Raw genomic sequence first — 11,831 nt, forward strand, 5'->3', positions numbered from 1 at the left:
ACTTATTGAATAACTACAAAAATAAACATATTTTCAAAACTACTTAAAGACACTATACGCCCTTAAATCTTAGTCTTATCATTAAACAACTACGAGCTACGTCTTTAAGAGATTTTTTGCAAATGAAATGAAGAAAACAGCGCTAATAGATAGGTCATTCATGAAGTAATTTGAGTTTGAGTTAATTCCCATGGCCGCCATTTAGGAGAGGGTAATTGGTTAATTTTCTTATTTAATTAGCCAAATTGAAACATGCGGTACAAACAAGGATAAAAAAAAATCAAATTGTTAAGAAAAACAACTTTTTGTCTGTATTAAAAGCTGAATTTGGCTGATATATGAAGGAATTTGTGCACGTAGACCTTAACACATGGTGACAAAATGGAAGTAACTCTTGCTCAAATTGTGTCGAAACCTATTAATAGAGCGAAAGATCTCACTTCTAACTTTATGTTGAACAATGTTTTAGAAAATTAAAAATACCATTCCGTGCGGTGAAATCAGAACCGTCGATTGGATCCTTGGCCTCGCTCATAACGTCACGATCAAATGAACAAAAACAAAAGAAATGAGGTCACCAAGGCGTATATTTTTAGAGTAACATATGCATATTTCCTAAACACCTTAAGCATTCTAAATGGCGGATGATCCTATTAGAGGCCAACCAACCACTTTGATAGAAATGTTTTGATGCTTCGAAAAGAGAGGCAAAAGATGCCAAAGGGACATTCAAACTCATATGTCGAAAATAAACTGACAACGCCATGGCAAAAAAAGAAAAGACCAAAAGACAAACAACAGCATACAAAACACAACATAGAAAACTAAAGACTGAGCAACACGAACCCCGCCAAAAACCGACGGTGATCTCAGTTGCTCCGGAAAGGTAAGAAGATCCTGCTTCATATGTGGCACCCTTCAAAATATCACAAGGAAGATCTGAATCAAGTCTTTTGGAAAACTTTAAATGTTTTTTTGTCGATGTGTTGTAATAAGGTTCTTAGTTTTGGCGATGTTTCTTTCTGGACTATATTACCTCAAATTAATTTTATTTATTTATTTTAACAAAAAGCTATGCTATGCCCCCTCTATGTTCGTTCTAATGTTGTTTTACCTGTATTACAGTGTCTTTTTAAATGATAGAACAAACCTTATTTGATAACAATAGACTAGCTCAAAATTTAATTTCAACTGATATTTGAGATTATCAAAGAACGCTCGCTATGGACATCCCTTGTTTTGTTCAATAAAAGCATTACTACTACAACTTCACGTAAACATGTTTTCATATTTATAGAAACAACTTCAATGGGCGCATAAGTCAGTTGATGAAACCTCTTATACTGTAGAGAATTTGGATTTTGAAAAGAATTATCTATTTGGGCTTTCTATGGACAGTGACAACAAAAGTACCGGATTCTCGTGGGAAAATTGTTATTTCATTCGAAATGAAAGTAAGTTATCTGATATATCTTTAAACATTGAATGTTTTTTATAATTAATATAAAAAAATCAGTGCCTTTCATTTTTGAAGCACCATTTATGTGCGGTTGTAATCAGAATCAACTATGATTTTTACGATGCAGAAAAGATCGAATTGCTTCTCAATTTTAACTGTGATCCTACTATGATCATGACATGTACAATGCTGACAGCGGAATGTAAAACAAATTCAGTGAAATAACTGATGGAGATGAATACGTCATCTTTTTAACTTTGCATTAAGCTTTTATAATTGATCCATTTTCTCTTTAACTATTGTAAAAGAATCTATAGGTATATATATATATAATGTATTGTTCTCACATATATATCATGTCTTTAAAACAAAATCATGATTTTTACAATTTGATTATATTTTTCTTGCGTTGCAGTTCCTCCAAAGCCAAAAAGTGTAACGGTGCAGGATCGGGATCAGCAATCGGTAACAGTTGTCTGGGCAAGACCAGGACCTTGTGAACGCTCACCTTTTGTAGAATTTTATATTTTGTATTGGTGCCAAGCTGATGAAAAACGCACTGAATGTTTATTGAGTAAGAATATTTGATTGTGGTCAACAACGTAAAAATTGAACCATAAAAGGTGGTGTGACATTTTTGAGACATTCAATTGCCAAAACATTCCGGTTTATCGCTTTTAACACCGACCGTTTTGCAAGATTTTACATAGAAGCTCATTCAACGTGGCAAAAGAATCCGTTTTTTGACAAAAAACAAGCTTTTACAACTTTTAAACTTTAAAGAATTTTTATTGATCATAAGATGAAGAAAACATAAAATTCAATACTTCAAGTTTATTTTCCTTTAATTTTCAAAAGGTTACAAGTTATAAGCAGTTGAATTCTCACGAAAGAATCATTTAAGAGACGACCTTATCGTATGGTCAGATAAGTTAAATAATGAAATAGCAGGACTTGCTTAAGAAAAAAATTGTTTGACAAGAACGAAAACTTTATGAAAATTTAAGGACAAAATACATTATTTTTCGATAAACGAGATCGTTTCCTTTTCACATAGTAAAGTTTGCTAAAACACAATTTCTCCTGAAATTTATAATCTTAGTAACATTTCTCACAATTTATATTTAAATTTCTAAAAGAGTCAAACGATTCGCCGTAAAAAGGATACAAATCATTAAAAGAACTTGAATTAATGTGATCGTTTCAATGACAATTCATGCGAAAGAAATGCATTTCAATGTCAAAATTTGCTGATTTCAGGAATCATTTATATTCGTCATTAATTGCAGTTTAATTCTAAATTTGAAATCATTAGTGAAAAAACTTAGTTGAGTTATGACTAACGTTTCACTTCTTTACAGGCTTCTTTTACTTATAACATTATTACGTAAGTGGACTTCCACTTTCTAGATGCAGAAACTACCTTTCAAGGACCCTTGAACGTCTCAAAAAAGATAAAACACACTCCATATAATAACTCTTAGTTCTTTTTGCAGTAGGATCTTATGATTTTATAACCTTACTACAACTAATACTACATACAATGAAAATCTTTATCAAATATTCACTGTTATCACACCCATTAAATCATGGAAATGACCCTTGAATTATCGTAAACTGATACACCAAGTCCAACCCTCAACAGTGTCATACGTACAATTTACTGCTTAATGTTTAATGCAAGTCAAGTTTGATTTTCTTTTGTTACATTGTTTTGTTTTGCTCCCATTACTGTTACAGGTTTTCTTTTATCGTTAATTGTCACTATATGGTATATGTTTTGTAAAAAAAGCTATTTCCGTTGGTACTAAAGTTTGCTCTAGAATGTAACATAGTCACCTTACACAAATTTGTAACATAACAATCTTCTTTCAAATGAAGATCGTATTATATTTACTGTGTTGTTGCAATTGTTGATACAATGAAGATCTTACATTGATCTTACATCTTACATACGCGTCTTGCGTATTTAATTTTAAACCTAATACCTTTTGTTAGCTACTATTCGTATGTTTCTCTGTCCTATATGTTCCCCCATTTGTATGGTAGTCCTGTCATGTAATGTTGTCATTTTCATGTTATATTTAACATTGCCATAAAAGCCGGAGGTTTGGCTAGCCACAAAACCAGGTTCAACCCACCATTTTTTTCTTAAAATGTCCTGTACCAAGTCAGGAAAATAGCCATTGTTATATTATAGTTCGTTTCTGTGTGTGTTACATTTTAATGTTGTGTTTCTGTTGTGTCGTAGTTCTCCTCTTATGTTTAATGTGTTTCCAACAGTTTTAGTTTGTAACCCGAATTTGTTTTATCTCAATCGATTTATGAATTTCGAACAGCGGTATACTACTGTTGCCTTTATTGGGATGTAAATTGTTTTACCTTCAGTATTCAGACAACATTGTGTTCAAATTTTGAAATTGTAAACATTGTAGTGAGACAAGATTTGAATTCTGATAGATAACAATTCAAGCACAACTATTTGAAATGAAATGTGTAAGTCAATCATTTCAAATCAAATATAAAAGGGGACCATAAAAGAATATAAGAAAAATTTAAAAGAAACAAAAAAATAGAAAACAATACAAAAAAGGGAATGAATAAAGAAGAGTTTTCATCAATTTGCAGATGAATAACTCCGTATCAACGTGCTTGTAGGTTACAAAACCCGTGCCTTCCGTTATATTATAAACACTGTAATTGCTTTATATAGGTTCAAATTCTTCCACGAGAATCAACTCATCTATAACTAACGTAGACATGCAATATACAATAAGAAACCTTCGGAGTGGAACTGGGTATGTTATTTGGTTAAAGGCACTATGGTCTGCTGGAAAACAAAGTCTTGAAGGGGAGAAAAATTACAATGTTACAACAATGGATCCATTACAGTCCGGTAAGTTTCTTGTAATTATTGTAATTATTTGACACTATGGCATATACAGCTGATCCAAATATAATGGAGTATATTCTACCCCTTCTTCAGGAGGAATCACCTCACTGTCAACATATCAGATTAAACTTGAAGGACAACATACAACCCTATGGCAAAAAAGGGCAGTTTATAGTCAAATAAAAGTCCACAAACCATCATACTAGGCACACGAACCAGACAAAAAGCTGATGAATTCTCGTATGCTGAAAGTTTAAACTGTTCATTTATCACTAGTTGCACATTTTAAGTAACTTCCATTAAAACCTGATGAAGAACATAAATGGTGATTTGGGTAAGACATGAAACAAAACAATGCATCTGATATTACACAAAGAATAGATACAAGTGCATGTACACATATTTATAGTACTGAAACTCAAAAGTACAGAAAATGATAAATTGATACGCATTATTCATAGATATGTATACAGAAAATGGTCATTGATACGCATTATTCATAGATATGTATATATAAAATAGTCATTGATGCGCATTATTCATAGATACATATATACAAAAAAATTATCATTGATACGCATTATTCATAGACATGTGTACAGAAAATGGTCATTGATGCGCATTATTTATAGATATGTATACAGAAAGTGGTCATTGATACGCATTATTCATAGATATGTATACAGAAATGGTCATTGATGCGCATTATTCATAGATATATATTCAGAAAGTGGTCATTGATACGCATTATTCATAGATATGTATACAGAAATGGTCATTGATGCGCATTATTCATAGATATGTATACATAAAATGGTCATTGATGCGCATTATTCATAGATATGTATTCAGAAAGTGGTCATTGATACGCATTATTCATAGATATGTATAAAAAAATGGTCATTGATGCGCATTATTCATAGATATGTGTATAGAAATGGTCATTGATGCGCATTATTCTTAGATATGTATACAGAAAGTGGTCATTGATGCGCATTATTTATAGATATGTATACATAAAATGATCATTGATTTGTATTATTCATAGATATGTATACAGAAAATGATCATTGATTTGTATTATTCATAAATATGTATACAGAAAAATGATCTTTGATTTGTATTATTCATAGATATGTATACAGAAAGTGGTCAATGATGCGCATTATTCATAGATATGTATACAGAAAATGATCATTGATACGCACTATTCATAGATATATATACAGAAAATGGTTATTAGTATGTATTATTCATAGATATGTATACAGAAAATGGTCATTGATAGGCATTATTTATAGATATATATACAGAAAAATGATCATTCATACGCATTATTCATAGATATGTGATCTGAAATATTTATTATAAGGTACTAGTAAATCTAGTTTTTTTGTATGTAGATTTAATTTATTTGGAAAGTTATCAATTTTCAGAGAAAGGTTACAATTACTTAGGAGTTGCTATTGCATTACCTACATTATTAGTGATAGTGGCAGTTCTACTAGCCGTAGAGATCAGGTATTTTATCTTATGATTTGTCTCAAAGAATAAATCGTCTCAGTGCTTTAAAGGGACTAAAATAAAATGAAGAAATTGTCATACTCCTTTCTGTCATCGGTGTAATGTTTACCAATTACATAATTATTTTTAATTTAAGTGAACTAACATCATGGAAAGATAAAGTAAGACGAGGGTCATTATCTGGCGGAATAGATTTACTTCCTCGGTTTTTGTTTTTTAGCTTGAATTGTAATTTCTTAATACATTTTGGAAATTTGAAACATAATAGATAAACAAAAGATATGGGTATCCATCCATGACACAAAAAATCAGTACATGCACAGCAAAAAAAAACCACACAATAAGCAAAGGAACAGCGCTTTAATTGCTGTTCTTCATCTCAAAGTCACAATGAGGCCTTCAACACGGAGCAAAAACTCTCACCTCACTGCAAGTTTAAGACGGCCCATAGCACCGGCTTGAGCGGAATTCTTTGCAAAAATAAATTTGGATAGACTTTGTAAGATGTAACACCGCCTAATCGGGCCCGGTAAAAAAAGAACATACTGGAAAGTAGTACATATTTCAAACAAAATAGTTCCTACGCATAGGTGTAAATCTAAAACTATGAAGCATATATTTTAGTAATTAAGGTATCAGATGAAAGGTGAAGGACTAGTGATCCTTGTAGAACACATACTTTACTGATAATTTTGAATAATACAAAAATGTATGAATGAATTCTAAAACTGAGGGTATATATTGCCTGATTCTCAGATATGAAGTGCCTGGTTTGGTATATTCAAAATTCCGGTAACCATAAGTAAATTACTGTTGCTTCGAATAAATTTGTTAGAATAATTGAAGAAAAAACAATCAAGTTTGTGATTGTGAAGGTTTCAATGCTATACGCAATGTTTATAATATATTTATCAATTATACAAGGTTGATATTTACTGTTTCGAAAGTCTCTGAATGTAGCGGAAAACATTATTCCTAAGATTTTTCCGCCCATTAATCATTTACTTAGTCCTCAACATATTTGAAAGTCGGAGTTGTCTTAGTAAGTCAAAAAAATGCACAATGATATGTGCTTTTTACAGGTGTCATATGTGTAGGAAGATCAAAGAAATGTCAAGACCATATGAAATAGATGTGCCATCCATTCATATTAAGGATAGTACTTTGGTAAGGCTTCCATGTAAATATATATGTGTGTTAAAATGTATGTTTGTATTACCCCTCCCTTCACTTTTGGTCTTCCTCAGAATTCAATTTTGCCGCTATCCATGTGTTTTATACTGGTAACATTTTCAAGTTGTGTCTCTACGAGATGAAGCATAAAGATCATATCTGGGAACCAGTAGGTAAACAAAACAAAATATACTGTGGATTCATTATTATTCGTTGGATACCAATTTTCGTGGGTTTCGTGGGTACAGGTGAACCACGAATTCAAATGTTCAACGAATTACAAATTTTAATTTGGCTTTGTATGCAAAGATTGGCAAAACCACGAAATCAAATATCCACGAAAATGCAAGTGCTCCTCAATCCACGAAAATTGATACCCACGAAAATAAATGAATCCACAGTATATGAATAATAAATGTTTTCTCCAAAAGAGGCGTGTTTTGTGAAACAGCTGTATTTACAAAGTGCAACCTGTAGAAATTTATGGATATTATTTTACATACGGTGACCTGCTTTATTTGTGATAGGTGTTTAATTCTATAAAACACATAAAATACTGATTAAATTCAAAATAAGTTACGTCTGCAAGCTTCGTTTATTTTAATTAATATCATGACCACGTATCGATGTCATTATAGCCTATCATTTCATTGCGAAAAATTCAAACGAGCTTCATGATAAGTTATCGATAATTATTCTCATTTTTTTTTACTTTTCTTGCAGAGGAACTTGGACAAAAGTGGGGTATACAAACACTGTACCATAAATCGAGGTTTATATGGACATGACAATAAATCACTGGTATGTCAAATCAGCTTTATTGTTGTAGTTGATTGTTTATTCAAACTTTTATATACTCAATATAAAGTTCATTGATTGGGTAGGTATTTTTCAAATCTGTAATATTGAAAAGATACATCAATGATGTACCAGACAATAAATAAAAGACTATTTTGACTTATAATAAATAATGTTAAAATATTATATCCTTATGAAAGCGAGAATAAGAAATAATATTCTGCAGTACTGGTCATTTAGTGTTCAAAAATGATTTTAATTTCTAAATATATATTAGTTTGGTGATCATGTGGTTTAAGTCAATTAAATTATTAATGGCAAATGCTGTACAATGGATTCGTGTCTATTCGTAGATTTCGTCGGTACATGGGAACCACGAAATTTAATGTTCAACGAATTACAACTATGCTATAGGCATATATGCAGTTTTTTTCAAAACCACGAAATGTGATCCACGAAAATAAATGAATCAAATTACAAATATAAGAATGCATGCTTTCATTTTTATTTTACATTTCAAATATTCTCTTGTAAATATGTTGTAGGACATTTCAAGCGAGCAAATCAACAATCCAGTACAAGCAATTAGTGAACGCGTGTATAACGAAGAACAGACTGGAAATAGTTTTCACAGTCTGATAATTAACTCTGATGAACCAATTCTTGAAAACAAACATGCTGTTGCAGACTACCTTTCCCTCAAAGATTTAGCTGTAGGTCATAATATGGATACTGCAATACAACACCAAAGTAGGTTTTATCTTAATACAACAGAGGTTGTGAAGATAGATTACTTGAACAGAAGGAGGCTCGAAAACGACCATTACAAAACAGCTGTCAAACACAAACAAAATCTTCAATTCAATTAAACTTCTGATAAATTTATTGATACATATGAAGTAAATCAATTTACAGTGGACATGCCTTTCTAATATTCTGGGCAGTCAAACACCTGTCATAATAGATACATTTTAACAAACAAAGCCATTTTAAATATATTTGTTTTCTTGAATAAGATTTCATACTGATGCAATTTTTGCTGTTTATCTGAAATACACGGAGTTTTATTTTTATGTAAATTTAAACGACAAAAAAGTTTACTTCGTATTTCCCGCGGACTAAAAAAGATTAATGATCTTCTAAAGGATGTTTCAGATAGTGAATGTTAATTTCCTTATCCTGATAAAATCATATTTGGGTGATATTTGATGACATTTTATGGTCTTGCAATTTTTTATTTTTTTTATAGTCTTTCAAGAAAGAACAAATTATGATAATAAGACTTAAGCTTTTTTCTAGCCAATATCTCTATATTTTATTCAAATGTCTTTTTGAACATTTGAACCTCAAACTTAAGTGTAACGAAAACAACATTTGTAAATCTTGCTTACTACTTAAAATATGATAAAATTAGTATGTGCTGATATGTTCAAAATTGCACTTATATATGAGCAACGACTTTGTTTAAAATTGTAAGTTGTTTGTTAGATGATACATTTTTATCTTTAGCTATATCCGTATATAAGTAGGTTAATCCCTTAACCTTTCCTATTACTAAGACCCATAAATGCGAGGGACTTACTTTTTACTGTGCGAAATATATAAATACGTTGCCATATTCAGTCGAAATAGGGATACTTCATCCGATTCTACGTTTTGGTAATGTTTCAAGTTCACTGCAGTGTTTAGGAAATCTTGCAACAATTCCTTGAAGATTCTGCAGAAGTCCTGTTGCAATTGCAAAATTTCGGATCCTATACAACATACATTCATGTTCAAGTTGACCTTTTCAATTAAGTTTTACTATTTCCGAAACCTTGTAAAGTTTATCATTTTTCATGTAGACATATTGTTATCATTTAAGGATCTTCACCATTACTAGACGATTCAACACCAGACAATTCTTCCAGTGCATTTCTTTCATTGTTTCCTGTTTCATATCCAACACCTCTACCTAAAGAAAAAAATGAAACCGATTGTGTGGCCGACGAATATTCCGAAAAGCTAGATGAGCGACTTGAATACAGTTTTGATGGGTCTAATTCAAGTTTGTCAAATGATCTTACATTGGAGTCTGATAATACAAGCAAATATATGTCACATCCATTGCTCACAACGAGGGAGAGCGAAATCACTTCAGTGACAGTTATTTCCGAAGAAAAAAGTAAGGATGACAACACAGATGCTGCTATTCAAAACGAAACACCACCAGTAATACCCTCAAGTAGTGAATATGTTTCTATGAAAACAATTCCAAACGAGAACGCACCTGACGTGTTAAGTTCTGAGACTGGAACAAACTCTCATCCCTTTGGTTTTAATTGTTCATTAGACACTTCATTAACTAGCCAGGTATCAAGCTATACTGTTTTGACCAATAAGCATACAAAAGCACTTACCTTACAGATTTATCCTGGAAGTTTTGACTTGAACAAATCGTTAGAGGAAAGTCCAGAAAGTTCTTCCGAATCCATATCAAGTGTCGAAGGAATAAGTTTTCTTGGCAAACATATAGATGGTAAAACTACACTTAAAACTTTTGGCAGTTTGGACTATTCAGTTCTATATAATCACCCTGTTACATCCCCTGGTATTTCCCCTGTAGACACACCACCGGTATTAATGAATGATAATTTAAGTATGAGTTTTAATGGTTATGTTTTTGATATCAACAACCCGAAACAAACAATCCAAAATGACTTATCGAATCATTATGTAGAGCAAATGTCAGAAGGCAAACTACAAAATAGATCGCAAAGGATGAGGGAGATCATATTTCCAGCGATCGATAATCAGTACGGTGATACCGAAGTGAATCCAGAAAGATCCTATGACAAAAATGGCAATGACATTACAAATATAAGTAATAACAACAATAATGGGGGATACATTCCTCATAGTGCTATTCAGAAAGATTACAGTGGTAGTTATGGCAACAATTTATGTGTCAAAAACTTTCAAGATGAAATTATATGATTTTTTTTTTCGAGATAGAGGTTTAATCCCATAAGCGATTGGCAGAGGGCCAGATAAATTATCACAAATAATATCAGCGAATATGTTTTCAGCAAGAGATAATTTGTTTGGCAATGCTGAAGTGATGCCAGAAAAATACTCTGACAAAATTTTAATGACATTTAAAGTAGCAGTACTGCTATGATGATAGTGATCAATACTGTGCCTTATTGTGATCTTTTTATAGATCGAAGTGATAGTTATGGTATCCATTTATAAGTCAAATACGGTCCGAATGAAATTGTTTGAAGCTTTTAAGAGAAAGAGATTTTCTATGTCATGTAAACAATACTATTTGACCGTTTAAGATATATGATCTTACATGTATTATGTGCTTTTTTTGCTTTATAATATGACCAGCAGTAGACTTACTTTTACTTTTGATTCAAGCGTCACTACTGATGAGTCTTTTGTAGACGAAACGCGCGTATAGCGTACAAAATTTTAAACCTGTATCTATGATGAATGTATTCACATAGGAATCTATGTTTCACAAACAAGATAATCGTTTTGTATAATGCAAAATTCAAAATATTCACTTAGTGACGATATTCTTAACAATAAAGGCACATACGTGGCCCTTTTCGATCGCTGAAACAAATATTTTCAAAAGTGCAGCAGCAATTTATGAGAAATAATTAAACAAGTGAAGATAAAACATTGTTGTGAGGACCTAACTGACATGTGTTTTTTACTCTAAACCAACAATTTCAAAGTTATGAACTCATTTTTGTCTTCTCCTTATTTGAATTTAAATGTTCATGATGAGAACTGGTCGTTCATTAAACACAAAGACTACGATAGAAGTTCCCTAAATATATCAACGAGTTTTGATTCTTTGTAAGTAAACTCAGTAACAAGTGATCGACTTTATATCAGATTTAAACCGTTGGAAAACTAACAAGGAAACTTTGCTTCATTTGCCCCATTATAATTTAGTACTACAGACGCACACTTAAAGTAAATCAT

The 11,831-nt window shown here is 31.5% G+C and overlaps 1 protein-coding gene across 2 annotated transcripts in view; it reads left to right on the forward strand.

Annotated features, from left to right (window-relative positions):
• The window catches only part of LOC127708670 (uncharacterized), a 117,553-nt gene extending 106,320 nt beyond the window's left edge, over nt 1-11,233 (forward strand). For both annotated transcript variants that reach the window (XM_052213952.1, XM_052213880.1), the window contains exons 11-18: nt 1,298-1,454; nt 1,875-2,033; nt 4,173-4,355; nt 5,789-5,873; nt 6,959-7,043; nt 7,773-7,850; nt 8,393-8,597; nt 9,712-11,233. In XM_052213952.1, coding sequence (XP_052069912.1) covers nt 1,298-1,454; nt 1,875-2,033; nt 4,173-4,355; nt 5,789-5,873; nt 6,959-7,043; nt 7,773-7,850; nt 8,393-8,597; nt 9,712-10,823 — 2,064 coding nt within the window. In that variant the 3' untranslated portion in view covers nt 10,824-11,233. The remainder of the gene's footprint in view (nt 1-1,297; nt 1,455-1,874; nt 2,034-4,172; nt 4,356-5,788; nt 5,874-6,958; nt 7,044-7,772; nt 7,851-8,392; nt 8,598-9,711) is intronic.
• The last annotated feature ends 598 nt before the right edge of the window (nt 11,234-11,831 follow it).

Source organism: Mytilus californianus, unplaced genomic scaffold (genome assembly GCF_021869535.1).
Source record: "Mytilus californianus isolate M0D057914Y unplaced genomic scaffold, xbMytCali1.0.p SCAF_1, whole genome shotgun sequence".
In the NCBI taxonomy this organism is placed as follows: domain Eukaryota; kingdom Metazoa; phylum Mollusca; class Bivalvia; order Mytilida; family Mytilidae; genus Mytilus; species Mytilus californianus.